Source organism: Pholis gunnellus, assembly GCF_910591455.1.
Source record: "Pholis gunnellus genome assembly, chromosome: 12".
Lineage (NCBI taxonomy): Eukaryota > Metazoa > Chordata > Actinopteri > Perciformes > Pholidae > Pholis > Pholis gunnellus.
Window position 1 is genome coordinate 21,904,822 of NC_136539.1, and position 16,537 is coordinate 21,921,358.

Consider the following 16,537-nt stretch of genomic DNA (forward strand, 5'->3'; position numbering starts at 1 on the left):
AAACACACGCTTGATAAACTAGAACGAATCGCTTCGGGGCTGCAAGTCACCCGTGTCATCATTTCATCATTTTACCCTTTCAGACGTTTGTGTGAAATTGACATAATTAGCATAAGAATTCTTGAGTTATGTTGACATGTTTTCGTGACATCAGTGACCGACAAACAGCGATCTGTCAGGAGGCCGCAGTTCAATGATGTTTTTGTCACGTAACTTACGCACTTCAGTACTTCCAACAACGATGTCTTCCTAAGTAGTGTTGTTGCCTAAACCTAACTGAGTTTCCTGTGAAGACGGTAGTTTATTTGAAAAGACAGCATTATTCATGTACACGTGTTTTGTAGGAAAATGCACGAAAGATGAGGAGGAACTTTTCTCTATGAGGATAAGTTGAAACATCTACAGCTGTTGCCAGCGTGGATCCATAAAAACTGTGAGTCAACAAACTGGTAAGCTGAGTAAACCAGTCAGTGACCAGTCAACCCGTAAATCCGTCGGTTCATCAGTTTAGACCGTTGGTCATTTGGAGCTTTTGGGTCTTTTTTCGGTGGGATTTCTGAGTCAGTGACTCGTCAGAACCAAATGAGTCAGACAGCGACATTAAACCATTTACAGCCAAAAGATGAAAAAATAACCCCAACAACATTGTACAAAACTCAATTCTCAATGATTTTGAAGTCTTTTTAGTTTGGAAACATGAAATCTGGTGGCCAAAGAAAAGCTCCAATGATTTTAATACCTTTTGAAAAACAATTTCAAGGGAACAAAAGCGTCTTTCTGAGCAGCTCAGGAACTGATGTCTCGCTCAATAAAACCAGCACAACTGATGAGCTCCGAACAGACGCACCAGGATTCTCTCTCAGGGGTCGGCCCCCGAAACAAAAGCTATCCCACGCTATTATTTTAAAAACAATATTTCACCACTCGTTAGTCTTCACCAGCCAAAGCTACAGTGCTGCTGTTGTGTTAGTTAACCTGCAAACTACACAGAAGTAGACAGAAATCTCCTCAAACTTCTATCTATTATCATTTCACTGAGAATACATGCTTTTTCCTTGACCTCATTTGATCTCTCCCTTTCCCCCAACACACACACACACACACACACACACACACACACACACACATACACACAGTAAAACACAGTAGTTTCCTTGCAGCCAATAAAGAGTTTTACTGCTGTGTAGTACAGAATAACAGGGTAATTACTGACTGCAGTGAACTAATGAGGAGCGCTGATGTTTAGACATGGAGAGGCCAGTAAATCAGAACCAAACTGAACTAAAATGACTAACTATCCCACATAGATTCACCACTTAAAACCTAAATCTAATTAAACCTACAATCAAAAACCAGAACCAGAGAAAAAGCAGCAAAGCCTCACATCTGTGAAGCTGAAACCAGCGAATGATTGAAGGGATAATTTGCCATTTTCTTTCCATCAACCAATCAATTGACTGAAAATTGCTTCGGCAGTAAAAAAACGTAGAGAAACACAAAATGAGTCGGTGTGATGTTGTTCTGCCTTAAAGAGAGCGCGAGACAAAGGAATCAATAACATGGTGTACGGGTCAGATTCTGATCTGCTCACAGACATACAGCTCAGCCAGCTGCTGGAGAGCCATCCCTCTCTGCTTCACACACACACACACACACACACTCTTAACCGAAGGGTGGTGAGTAATTACTCAGGGTCAAGCATTCTGGTTATCTCCAAGGAAGCCCTATATCAGGTGTGTGTGTGTGTGTGTGTGTGTGTGTGTATCTTGACAGCCCCACTCAGGCTGCGACTGAAATCAATCCTGATTGGACGGTTGGCTAGAGACTCCAGGTGAATCACGCAGCTTCTTGCATCTTCTTCCTTGAGGGTATTTCTACTAACACGTGGCCCACCTGGGAGTCCTGCAATGGGTCCAGTTCAGTCGGGGGAGAGACTCCCCACAAGTGAAAAAGACTACATGAGGTACAACGTGCTAAAGACACTTTGACATTAACGGCGTGTATTGGATCGGTTTATAGAGATACTCTAAGACCTTGTAAAACCAAACTTTCTGTGGTGGAGGAGTTAGGCTTGTTAATTTAAATAACCTTCAGCTCAGATGATCACTGGCTAACAGGAGAGCATGTGAAGAAATCCAAGTGAATTAATAGGATAAGAAGTAAGCGGGAATGAGGATGATGAATGTTACGATTTACACCAAGCGTCCACACTACTCCGGTGTTTTGGAACCCCTCAAACAACAGACTTTATTTGTATAGCGTGTCCAGCAGTGTGATAAAGTACGTGAGCGGTGATGTGGTCTTTGCAGGCTTGTTAGTACGGATGGAGATTATTTCTGTAACGGTGCTTAAACACAGAGATCGTTGTATTAGTGTGGATGTAGCCTCAAACGTCTGCTAAAAGATACATTTTTTGCAAAAAAGTAGCGCTCATGACACGATAAGGTTTTAGCTGTTTAGTGCGGTTGAATCGGACTCTGGTTCGTTTTCCGTCTTGGTATAATTATTTGGGCTGATCTGAACACAGCGGACCAGAACGACTGCACCTCGACCCTTTAGAGGAAGGTTTCCCAGAGAACGTTTCCCATAGCCAGGTGCGCTTTGTATTCTGGGATGTGGATGAGCAAAATTAGCAGCTATAGCCGCAGAATGAATAATGGTCTGACCTGGACCGGCAACAAAGTGTTGTCCTTTCTTCAGGTTTAAACAGATAGTGGGACCTTTTTCTTTGTCTCTGCTGCTCTAAACCAATCCGTTGAGGGAACGTTCTTGTGGCTTTGAATGCTGCATTTTGGCTCGCTTGAATAAACCGAGAAGAAGAAAGCAAACCAATAGTAAAACGGAACAAGTTTACCAACTAATAAACTGATTCAAAGCAAAACAAATGAACTAAAAACGCCATCAAACCCACAACCCGACCAGTACCCATTCACTTATGTCCTCCGTTTACCTGGCTTTGTTTGTGAATGAACCCGGTTACAGGACTCTGGTGCACCTGCAGTGTTCACATTTAAACAGATGCAGCAGCTACAAACACACGGTCATATATTTGGTGTTAATGACGGACTGCTGGAGTGCAGCAAGCCAGTCCAACACAAATATGAAACAAGCGGTGACTCAGCTGCAGCCCAGTATGTGTCCACACTGCTTCAGGGGGTTTGGAGATTCGCCCACAACAACAAAAACGATCTGGTTTCTACATAGACCGCAGATTAAGATGCTGTAGGTTTCTGGGCTTGGCTGCATTTCTCCCTCTCGTCTTTTTTTTTTTACTTACTACCGTCAGAAAATGCTGATTTGGGGAAAAGAGGATGGAGCCAGACAGGATCGTTTTGTTGCACCTGTTAGGACGGGACAGCCTCCACTTTTATGAATCCTCTGGTTTTATGGCGTTTAGTGAACTCAGCAGATCTGTAACAGAGCTCTGCTCAAAGTCAGTCGGATCAGCCAAAGGGAATAAAAACAACCCCGCAGGACGGAGCCAGGCTCTCCAGATTGATTTTAAAATGTCCACCAAGGCGCACACTGATTCATGTGGGGAGAGAGCGACTTCTAGATTTCAACCTTTGATTTCAACGTAGTTTGTCAGCGTGTTGTCTTTTTTTTTTTTTTCATATTTCTTATCTGATTATCATTGTGCAGATTGCAAAGCCCTCTGAGATAATTTTATGATAAACTTAATTTGATATACAAGTCTTGAAAGTACATTTTGAATCACAGCAAAAATTAAATTCTTTATTCCCATTTTGCTTAACAGTCTGATTATCTGCGGCTTTTAACAGCTCTGTCAATCAGGATAAGAGCTTCCTGTCTCTGTCTCACACACACACACACACACACACACACACACACACACACAAACAAAGACAAAGGCAAACACCTGCCCGCAGCAGTTAATAACATCAAGATCTATTAGCGAGCACCACTAATCAGACGGTAACACACACACACACACACACACACACACACACACACACACACACACACACACACACATCTATAAAATGTCTTCGTGATCGATTATAGTCAAAACGGATGCTCATTACACTAACGCACACGCACCATATGGCTGCAGCTGTCCAAAGAGAAAGCTTTTAGGGAGGGAGGAGACAAAGGGAGGAGGAGGAGGAGAGGAAATCCTTTTCTTTGTATTTATCTATTTAACACTCTTTCTCTCTTTCTCTCTCTCTCGTTTGTCCCCTGGTGGGTAATAAGGGCTAATCCACTTAAGCTGCCTCTCTCTCTCTTTCTCCCTCTCTCTCTCTGTTCCTGTCTGTCACCCCAACATCCCATATATATATACACACACACACTTCATTCTTCGCACCCATCTGCCGCTGTTCTTGACACTGGGTGGGAGACAAAGGGAGAGAGAGATGAAGGGAGGGAATCTCTCTCTCTCTCTCTCTCTCCTCAGCAGCAGCATCTTATTGTTCCTGATGACAGCGGGGGAGAGACTCTATCTCTCTCCATCTCACACACACACACACACACACACACACACACACACACACACACACACACACACACACACACACACACACACACACACTCTCTCTCTTCAATAATAGATGTGAAGCTCCTCCCTCCACGTTTCCTCACCATGACTCAGGACTGAGGCCTCATTTAAAGGAACAGGACACCCCCACTTCTTGGCCGTGATTCTTACTGTAAAAGTTTAATCAATTTAAACTGCTGGCATACTGTATGACATTTCAGTAAGGCTCCATTCTTATTACAAAAGACCAAAAAGCTGCGACTTTGCAAATATAAAGTAGATAAACGCTTTTATCAAAAGCAACTTTTTGGGGGTACAACCCCCTGAAATATAGAACAATACTAAGATGGAGGACGTGGAACAACTGGTGGACTGGTGTCAACGTCAACCAAACGAAAGACATTGTTATGCCGATGGAACCGTCCGGATCACACTCGCTCACTACAAGAACCCAGCAGCTCTTGCACTTCCTGCTAAGGATGAAGAGAGCCCATCTCCCCCCATCACTCACCACATTCTACAGAGGGACAATTGAGAGTGCATTGACCAGTCGCATCTCTATCCAATAGGGGAACTGTGACGCCTCAGACGGGAAGAGTACCAGCCAGTCTGGTACTACTGTGACGAGCCATTTCATCTCATATATGCAACATTATCCTGTTCATGCAATTATCCTATGTATATTTTATATTTAACTTATTAGTTTTACTCTTTTTAGCATGTTTTATTACAATCATGAGCTAGGTGCGATATCACTTCATTCTGCTGTGAATAGTAAGAATGGCAATAAAGTTCATCTTGAATGTTGAAAATCAAAGTCTGGACTGTAAAATATCTTACGAATGGACTTAGCTGTCACGGAGACCAAGTAGGCTATATTTACATGCACACTAGTGTGCTGGTTATGAGTCGGAGCGTTTTTTATTTGCATGATACGACGTCCACATGGAAGATAAAGAAAGCTGGTTATAAATCTACTCGCATACACAAAAGGTTTATGATGTGCATGTTTTGACCCAGGAGTTTTATTTCTACATTTCCCACTCTGCTGGATTGGCTTCATCTTATCACCAGTAATGAAAGACAGGAGCAACGCTCTAATCAAGCTCAAAACTATATCGTCAGTCCCGACAAAGCCCGGGTGGATTCTGTGCACCAGCTGCATGAACTGTCAACTGACAGATCATACAAGTGAGGGGGGGATTAGCTCTGTCCCAAAGCTGCTTGAAGAAATTACATTTTAATGACGTGATATTCCCAGATGGTACCGGTACGTCCCTGCTGTGAACTGCATGCATGACATGATCATTTCCCTTTGACTCCATGGCAAATGAAAAAGGCACCGATGAGCCATAAAAAAACAAAAAAAAGTCAAAGAAAGAAACATTTCTTTTCTCCAACAAAAGTGTTTTCTGGAAACATTTCAACAGTAAAAACTGTGCACAATTTAGCATCGCTCCTAAAGGCCTGATGAACACAATGCAGCATCTCGCTGAGATAAGGGGTTTGTCTTGAACCAATTTCAGTTACAACGGACTTGGCTCGGTATGATAGGTTCTGGATCTTTAGCTGATTATTAATAGATGGGAGTTGGGACATGAGCTGAAGAATGCTATTACAGTTCAGCATTACTTTCTGCTGAGGGCCAGATGTGCACAGTTAACGGGGAAGTCCACTGAATTTAAACTTAAAAGCCCGTTTACAGATGTTGGGGAGTACTACTGCATAAATGACAAAAGTTGCATAAAAGCTTTTTTTGACTCCGTTAAGTCTGATAAATTGAGCACCGGTTGGAGCTGAAGACTACAAAAAAAATCTGTGTGGAGTTTAAAAAGAAGTTAGCTTACCAGAACTCTGTAGCTCGCTCTCACCTCTGCTTGAGGCTAGCGATGCTCGAGGCTACATTAGCCGCTAGTAGCTTAACACAACCCAGTCTCCGATTGAGCCGTCGACTTGCATTGTGGGTAGTGTAGCTGTGCTAGATTGTGACCAGGCGGCAAACCTTTGGTTCTGAAAAGTGAAGCCAACGCTGAAGTGTCTTAGAAATTGTTCATTCTCTCCACTGACCAGCAGGGGGCGACTCCTCTGGTTGCAAAAAGAAGTCTGATTGTATGAATGACCCTACTTCTCACTTGATTTATTAGTGTGTTAACGAAGCTCACCTGCTGCACAGTGAGAGAAGAAGTCGCTCAGTTAATTTGACCGTAATATCCGTTAATATGTATTCATGGCAGCAAATTAACGGAGGCGTCAGTGTAACTGCTTGCGATACTAGAGGATTAGTCCAAGTAGTGTTACTGATCTCATTAAGCTCTATTTAAACAACAGCCTTTACCATTAGCTTTAATCCCAACGCATAAACTCAGTAATTAATGACAAAAGTCCAAACTACAGCTAGCTGCGGGGCGGGATAAGTACGACAAAACCCTACCAAACAAAATCACACATCAGAATTACAATTCATCCAAACTCTTCCTGTCGCTGAATTTCAGTACTCGTATGGCAGGTTAATCTGTCTCTAAGCCTGGACGAAGCAGTGTGTGTGTGTGTGTGTGTGTGTGTGTGTGTGTGTGTGTGTGTGTGTGTGTGTGTGTGTGTGTGTGTGTGTGTGTGTGTGTGTGTGTGAATCAATGTATTACCGTTCATTCATCCTTGTAAAGTCTCAAATACACACATGCGCTTATCCATGTAAGCCAGAGTCATTCTTAGATGTCCTTAACACACACACACACACACAAACAGTATCTGTAATGTAAACCGTGAGCATTCATTATTTCAAGTCGTCCCTTCAGAAGAAACCTGTGACTGTAGAAATGCAGACCGCTTCAAGGCTACACGTTTGTTCTCAGGGTGAAATAATACTTCAAACAAAACCCGTCTAACTAGGGATGCACCAGATCCGAGTCGGCTGATCGTTAGCGGCGTCGATACTGACCTAATTTGTCAGATTGAAAATCCGACAGATGTAACTGCATCCACATCATTGTCATTCTTAAGAGTCATTGTTTCTCGTATCAGTTGGAGTCATCCAGTCACAGAAAGCTGCTGACTCGTTTTTTTTAGTGCGAGAGCCGTCCCTGGCATCACGTTACCTTGTGTGAAAGATTCCAATAACTTCCGAGCAATGCGATATACAGATTTTAAAAATCTGGGAGGAAAGAGGGTCACTGGTATCAGATCTTCGGCAACAAGGAAGCCCTGCAACCGTTGGTCGGGGGACAGGCGGCAACCTCCGGTTCTTAAAAGTGAAGCTAAAGCTGAAGTGCCCTAAAACTCACATTATTTGTAATGGCCAACAGGAGGTCGACTCCTCTGGTTGTATAGAAGTCTATGAGAAAATGACTCTACTTCTCTCTTGATTTATTACCTCAGTAAACAGACCATAAAGCAGGGGATGCTTTAGGGCGAGGCATACTGTCATTGACCAGAGCCATATATACGACGTCTCTACGTCACTCCTCAGCAGTCTGAATATACAGTCACTTTTTATTCACTGGTCGCAAGGAAAAAAAACAAGATGGCGACAGCCAGAAATTCCGAACTCAAGGCTTCAAAACCGCAGTCCACCATCCAAAGAGTGACGCCACGACGACTATGTCCACTTCTTCTTCTTCTGCAGCGAGGCAGCAATTAGCAAGCAAGCGGGACACTCACACAGCTTCCATGCACATGTTGCAGCGAATGAAGTACTCTCTTGGTATCTGCATCACTTTAAAAAAAAAGGTTCTGGTAGTGGTACGTCCAACCCTGTAAGCTGTACTAATGAGAATAACTGCACACACTGTTGGACTGTCTGTCCTCAAAAGGCTTTCATGATGTTCCACTCGGCTGTACAGAGGAAAAGTGACGGAGTAGTGGTGAAGAATGAAATAAAAAGAGAGAGAGAGAAACATTTAAACCATGCCCACTTCAAGACCTTTCCACACCTGGTGACAAGAGGGCATAAAGTGCAAACTCCGCGTTGAAGCTGCAGCTGAAGCCGCCATCTTTTGTCTTCACCAAACCTCTCCGTGGCGAACAGACATTAACTCACGGCTCTCGGCAGATTAGCTGAGACAATTAACTCTAATTACCTGCTCATGCACACACAGCGAGTGTGTGCTTCAACTCCTCACAGCTGGAATATGAAGAACACACACTTGAGATTCAATCTCACGAGACGACGCAGCTATTCATGCCAAAACGGTAACGGTATGAAGGAAAGCACAAAAGATGTTTTTAAATATTTGTATTTTAAGAGAAAATGCATGAATCTGGTTTCCACACTTGGACACCGTCCTCAGCCTTCAGCCGTGACGCCACATGGTCGTAACGTCCCAGCATGCCCGTGTAAGGCTCTGCTACGCTTCACCTGTTTCTAGCACGACAAAGACCAGAATGACATCTCTAACTCCGGCTTGTCTGTTACTCTAATGAAGTGAGAAAATGGTGTTTTAGCGATGTAGCGTAGCAACAGCAGCAGCAGCTATTGACAGACAGCTGAACACTCAGACGCTGCTCTCTGATTGCCCGTTTGTCACTTCCTGTTTCCGCCTGATGATTTAGGATCCTATTTATAAACCGCTGATTAGCATAACATTGAGCAGCCACTTTCCTGTGAGTGTGTGCTGTGACGCCTTTTCTTCCTTTTGTTAATTTTTTTTATTTCTCCGCCGTTGCTTTCTTTATAGAATGTGAGAATTCTGTCTGATTTCCATTTCATGTTTTTGTCTTCTCTCAGTGCTACCACCATTTCCTATGCATACAAAATTCAAGTATGACTTTTTCTAAACACACTAACTTCCTCAGCCATGAGAAGGGAAAAAGAAACCTCAATCAAAAACGGAATAAATAAGATAAACACAAGTAAAATACATTTCATTGGAGCTTTCAAGCTTATATATATATAAATGGTGACGGCCAGAATGATGGATTCAAGGCTGCGGAGGCTGAAGTTTAGTTCAGCTGGTGTTGACAGTCAATAGATAAAATCATACCGGCGGTGGAGTTGAAGTAGGAGTGTAAGAAAATATAGATACACTTGAGTATCACAAGATTTTACATGCAAAGACCAGACAGTTGTTCATTTTGTCAAAGGTCTTGATATTGTAGGGATGACTATTGGTGCTTTTACAAAATGTTCACACATTGACTGCTTGGATAAACCATCATCAGTAATGTGGATATAATGTTTATAATAGAACAGCTTGAACAGTCTGATCAGACAATTATATCACTTTACTGTAATGCAGCCTTTAAAACCAGGAAAAGACTACTATCAATAGCATGACTCGTCTCAAATCGTGATATCAAAACAATATGAATTTACTGCTGTATCTTATGTATTGTAGCACTAGATTATTGCCAACACACAGCTCTTTGTCCTCTGATAAACAGTGATTGACCATCGTTACATTAAGATTATTTTAAACAAGTTTAATTTTAGAAGTGGAATAATTGGTGCGTTTAATGTAGCATGTGTGAGCCCAAAGACTACCAATTTAAAAAAAAAGTGGGCGAATGACGTGCTTCAAGCAAAGAATGATTTAATAATCCAGTCGATCGGGTTTCAGTGCAGAGCCGGCAGCTCAGCAGCAGTTGACCTCCCTCTTATGAAGATCTCTCTCCTCCAGCTCTCTCTCAGTCCTTGTTGACACTGCCTCTCCATCCGCCATTACATTCAAATTCTGTTCTTTTTTTTTTCTCCATTTCTTCGCCTTTATAGCACAAATTGCAGCATTTAAACTTGCATGGTTCAATGTTTGAGTTCACTCATTCAATGTTGAAAGCTCTTACTGAGGAAAGAAACGGTGTATTGGTGGAAATACGTGTGCGGTGTGCAGGTTTCAAAACACGTTACCAGGTTTAGTTAATAGAATAGACTGTATAAGAGAAGTGGAAATAGTCAAAGTGATTTGAGGACCGTTTTAAAGCCTTGAATCCATCATTCTGGCCGTCGCCAATTTCATTTTTTGGCCAGTGCCATCTTGTTTTTTTGAAAGCAGAAGGGACGAGAGAGGGTGGAGCGAAGTACAACTGAATGCTGATCAAGAGATTTTTATGCAACTGAAATGTTACAGTGAACTCAGACAATCCCAAGGTAGCCCCGCCCTAAAGCATCCCCTGCTTTATGGTCTGTTTGACTCTAAATGAACATCATGCTGTATTGAAGAAGACGTGAAACTAGAGATTGAGACCATAAACTCATGTTTACAATGTTTACTGAGGTAATAAATCAAGAGAGAAGTAGAGTCATTTTCTCATAGACTTCTATACAACCAGAGGAGTCGCCCCCCTGGTGGTCATTAGAGAGAATGCAGCTTTATTTATTAGCTTCACTTCCCCGAACTGGAAGTTGCCGCCTGGTTAATAACTTAATAACTGGAAAATCATACCTAGAACAGCTGATGAGCTTGATTATTTTCCTAATAGAAGTTATGGTTACAAAACTGTCCTTTGTCATATTACAGTGTTAAGTTAATGCCACATGCACCTTAAATGATGTACATTGTATAGCACATTGTGTCACAAAAAGAATAAAGAGCACAACAGCAGAATGAAAAGTGTGTAATGTGATGTTGATTGTCAATATCAGAAATTTGATTTAACACTTAATCATGACAAAGTTTTAGAGTTAAAGCAAGAGGCACCAGCATCATGTGTGTCCTGGTGTGTCCTGTGTCATTACCGAGTCTGACAGCACTGGTAGACTGAATTCAGCTCAGAGAAAAGCAGCGCTCCACAAGGAGGAATCCATTATGGCAGCAGCGGAGGGGATGTTAAATGAATGGCAAATTTTTTAAAAAGAGACGATGTCAGGAACACGCAAACTGCTTATTAACAGCCGGGCGTCGTATCAGACGAGTATCAGTATTGGCAGATGCTCAATAAGTTGGGATTGCTCTTAGAAATGAAGAAGTGGTGCGGAGCCATCTCTAATTTCCTCTGTGCCGAAGTCAAAGCGACGTTCGGCTGATGGAGACAGATTCCTCTCCGCTTCTGCCTCGCAGCTGTTCAGACACAGCAGTGCATTTGAATGTGTGCCGGGTAGCTTTGATTTCTTTTATTGTGGACAAAAAGCATCTAATGTCACTCGTGCATGTGGAAGTGTCCTCTGTCTCAAAGCGAACAACACAGATTAAAGCAAGTCATACGTGCACATTTTTCTTTCTACAGATATGAGATGAAACATGTTCATGGAGCCTTTCCTGATGATATTTATGTGCATACACTAATTAAATGTGTTAGTTAAAGCCCTGCAATGGAACTCAATATTGTTCACACTAAAAAACAAGTTTTGTGATTTGCCTTTCTGACAAATCATGTTTATTGCCTGAGTTTGAAATGCTGCATGACACTACATAAAAGCTACACTACCCATGAGGCTCAGAGGCTTCTTCTATAGAGACGTCAGACTCGTGCCGCTTTCCAGACAACTTGAAACTCGAAATTCTGACCTCCTACTAAAAAACGTACAATGAAACGCCACTCAAAGTCAGAAGCTCCTACCTGTGAACTCGAGTCAAACCTGTCTCCCCCGACTTCACCAAGAAGCGGTAGTCTGACGTCACACAAGAGTGGAAGCGCGTATTTTATATGGTTAACCATCAACTAAGAGGCAACAGTGAGTATCTTTGCTGATGCTTAATTAAAATAATGCATATATCAGATAGTAAAACACCTGTTCTGGATATTATTAATGTAAAACTATGAGATTAGGTAGCTGGTTATGTTAAACAACCTCTGAACGTTATCTTTTCTGAACAAAATGCCCCAAATAATATTCAATTGTGTGTACACTTTCCAAAAGAAACATCAGCTCGTCACGGTCAGCTGTGGGTTTTTTTTACGTTTTAGGGTCGTGCATCTGGAACGCTTAAAAAAGGTCGGAAGCTGTAAATGTCCAGTTGGGGAAAATTCAAACGTCCGAGTTGTTTCAAACGCAGCATTAGTTCTATCATGTTCAAGAATCAGGAGCGGAGACGCAACACGACACTTGATGTAGCAGGACTTCAGGACTTCAGGACTTCAGGACTTCAGGACTTCAGGACTTCAGCTCGCCGTCAGCTACACCGGCGCCCCGCTTGATAACCGGGACTCGCGCTTCACTTCCCTCCATACGGTCGTCGTACCTTTTGACCAGATTTCAATGAATACCACTATTCTTTTTTTCTCTCAGCACACTGTCTTCATTGTTTGTCCTGATGAGTCAACCAGTAGATTTCCATGTCCATTCGCTGGAAATGTTCCAACAGACAGTCATCTAATATTATGGGAAAAAAACCAAAGGAGGAGGAGATCACACATGGAGCCCTGTTACTTTATACAATACACACACTGTCTCACAGAGTGTGTGTGTGTTTTTATTTAATAAAGCACCTTGGCAGGACTGTTCATGATAAAGTTATTGTACTGAATTACACTGACAGAGACAGAGAGTCAGGGTGTGTCCCCCTCCAGCACTGTGTGTGTGTGTGTCGTAAACTGATAAAAAACGTATTTTTATATTATTCTTCCACGTTTCTGTCTCTCTCTCTGTCACACACACACACACACACACACACATAGAGAAACACAACTTGAATTCACATAACCCTGATTGAACATTATATCACTGTGTTTACGTCCTTTATTGAGTCCTGCTCTGCAGTGTCAGTATCCAACACGCATCAAATGTATGAAGCACAACTGAACCCTACATAGAAACAGTTTACCCTACATGCTTATAGTTCCAATACATGTACACTAGGGCTAAAAAACAACAACACAATTGCGATAATATTTAGGCTTTTACCGTAGACTGTATGTAAGAAGTGAACGTAGTCATCGTGACATCACTCTTTGGTTTGTGGACTGATGTTTTGAAGTCGTCGTTTAAGTCTCTGGTAGAGACCTGTCAATCACTGTGTAGCCCCGCCCCTAAAGCATCCCCTGCTTTATGGTCTGTTTGACTCTAAATGGACCATCATTTACTAAATGAACATCATGCTGTATTGAAGAAGACTTGAAACTAGAGATTGAGACCATAAACTCATGTTTACAATGTTTACTGAGGTAATAAATCAAGAGAGAAGTAGAGTCATTTTCTCATAGACTTCTATACAACCAGAGGAGTCGCCCCCTGGTGGACATTAGAGAGAATGCAGCCTGAAGACACTTTCTCATCGGCTTCACTCACCAAAAATATAGAATTTCTAATGACATATGACAAAGAGAAGCGTGGTTAAGTAGCTGGAACCAGAGAATAGTTGGTGGTGTTGGAGGATGAATGATTTTAAAACAATTAAATCATTTCTCAGAGTAGCTGCTGATGAATGCTCTGCTGTCCAAACTAATTGATTAATCCGCTAATTGTTGCAGCAATTATGAAAAAAAAAAACCCACAACAAATCAAACATGATCTGGTTTCAGCTTCTAACACGGCGCAGAAGACAGATTTTTGGATTGTCGGTCTGACAGAATCAGCAGTTTGAGGACTTGATTGACCAGGAGATTAATCAATGATGCCAGCTGCAGCTGTGTGTTGAGCCATTAGCTCTGGAGAAGTGTCACACACACACACACTCTCATTATATCATGCATACATCCATATACACACACTTTCTCTCACCTTTTGACCATTTAGATCAGTGAAATCAGAACCGTCATCAGCTGCTTTTTATCTAAATGCATCAGTGTATGACACCCACACACACACCTACCTACACTCACAATGACACAAACACACACAGTGTGACACACAACACACACACACACACAGCTTGCTTATTAAGCTCTCCACACAGTAGATCGTCATTTAGTCGCATATCAGACAGACTTCCATGAGCTGATCTGATGACTCCATGATTCCTCTTTCTTTTGTAGAGAGCATCAGACACACGAGCTCACACAGTATTGCACGCGCACATACACACACACACACACACACACACACAAACACGACCACACTATAAATGCATGTAGAACATGAAATAGCATCACACATGAGCGCGTTTATCGCGGTGTTTTGGGGTGAATTAGACCGATGCTTCGCACAGAGCAGCGGAGCTCACACACACCAGACTCCCGGTGGCTTTCTGCACATTTGTGCTGGTTGCTGCTCACTCGGCTTCATGCCTCCTCTCTCCCGGTGACATTCACCCACTCTCTCTCTCTCATCATGGCTTTCCTTCTGTCTTCTTTCTGTTGTTGTTTTTTTTTTGTGGCACATTGTTTTTCATTGTGTGCTCGGCCGTCCTACCTGTTTTGTAGAAGGCATCAGTGTCGGGGTCGCTGGGCGCCTCCTCGGCCGCTTCTGCAGGGTTCATATCGGAATCCGGTTCAATACAATCCACCGACAAAAAGGAAAGACAGGAATAAAGCCCCCTCCGGTCCAAGGGGAGAAAATAAAAATCCTCGCGTCTTGTTTCTTATTCCTCACATGTTCTCCGTCTACCTCTCTCTCCCTCCATCCCCCCCTCGGCCGGGCTGCTTTCTTTCTGTCGCCCTCTCGGTTTGTTTGGTGTTTCAGGGGCTGGCTTCGTCTCCCTCTATTGTTCCCGGTCCAACCTCCCTCTCTGCTGCTGTCCGCCAGGGTCTCTCTACCTCCCTCCCTCCCTCCCTCTCCCCCCGTGCCTCCCCTCCCTCTGGCTCTCTCTCTCTCTCCCAATTCAATTCATTGAGCTGTATTGACAATAAATATGCGTTGTTGTTGTTAAAGGATATACATTATTGTCAAACAAACAGCAATGCATAATTACTATTATTATTAATAATAGAATAAATCTAAATAAATAAAGTATTTTGTTTATTTATTTATTGACATGTTTTTCCTGATGGTGGCACTAAAGGAAATAAAGGTGCTCAGATCATGAGAGTGCATCCTCTGGGGAGCATCACAGCCTTCATTCTGTGTACAAATATAAATGCGTCCTCCTCAAGGTTGCTGTCTTTGTTCATATACGTGTTCAGGCATCATGTGTGTTGTCAATATATATTGATCACTAATTTATCACAAAATAGTATGTTTTCTGGTAATGTGATGAAGAACTAGTCTACCTGAAGTAACCACGTGGTTTTTGTATACTATAATATAGGGTGAAGGGTGAAGGGTGAAGGGTGTGGTAATATGTTGATCTTTAGTCTCTTTCAACGTTTTTTTGGTCCAGAACCTGAAGGCACCTGGAACCAGCTTGACGTCCATACTGTAATTGTACTTCTAATACTTCTGTCTGTACGTGAGACACTCTGCACAGAATACTCTGCACAATCTCTCCTCTGTTGTTCTTCCATTTAAAGTTGTTCCTTATTGGAACCGAGGTTCTAAAGACAGATGACGTCTAGAATACTCCTGAAAACGATGTCATGATTCTGAGCTCTGAAAGTAAACGTGACCGAAACGAAGACATTATGAATCATCCTCTGGAGACCATGACCGTGCTAAACAAGTACGGCTGATTATAGCTGCTGTGCTGTGGAGTAAACACACACGTGAATCTCAAGATCCGTTTATTCGAAGCAGACAGCAAATAAAAAAAGATACAACGTTTACTTCACAGAGAAATGCTGAAAATGTGTAAATATTCAAGTAGAAGATAAACTGATAAAGTTGTGAGGTAGACTAAATAAAAGCACGTCACGTGGAGACTCACAGGCTGATGTATAAATATAGGTGATGGTGAAACATGATGGGGAAACCTGACAGTCAGAAGTAAACTATAGAATTCTAATTAGAGGTACTGACATGTCAAACAGGTGCTTTAGTATGAATATCAGGTACTTCAGCCAAACAACAGGAAGCGTTGCAGACTGTGGTGATGCTGCAGAACAGGATTCTGTTGCCTTGGAGCTGATGCTGAGAAGCTTTTCGAGTGATTCATCCTCTTGCGTCACAAAAAGCAGAAACAAAGTTCTTCCTAAACTGTGATCTTGCCGATACAATTTCCAGTGTTTAACTGCAGTAATGCATGAGACGTATTAATGTTCTCCATTATGGTCCAGTCTGCCTGTTGGAGAAGAGAGTGGAAGCTTCTCCTGCTGCATTCAGCATTCAGCAAAACTCATTCTACAGCATGTCATCAT

The 16,537-nt window shown here is 42.4% G+C and overlaps 1 protein-coding gene across 1 annotated transcript in view; it reads right to left on the bottom strand.

Annotated features, from left to right (window-relative positions):
- The window catches only part of kalrna (kalirin RhoGEF kinase a), a gene marked incomplete at both ends in the record, with an annotated part of 118,940 nt that extends 104,156 nt beyond the window's left edge, over window positions 1-14,784 (bottom strand). Inside the window, one exon of the mRNA XM_079170410.1 lies at window positions 14,718-14,784. Within this exon, the coding sequence (XP_079026536.1) occupies window positions 14,718-14,784 (67 nt within the window). The remainder of the gene's footprint in view (window positions 1-14,717) is intronic.
- Window positions 14,785-16,537: the final 1,753 nt, after the last annotated feature.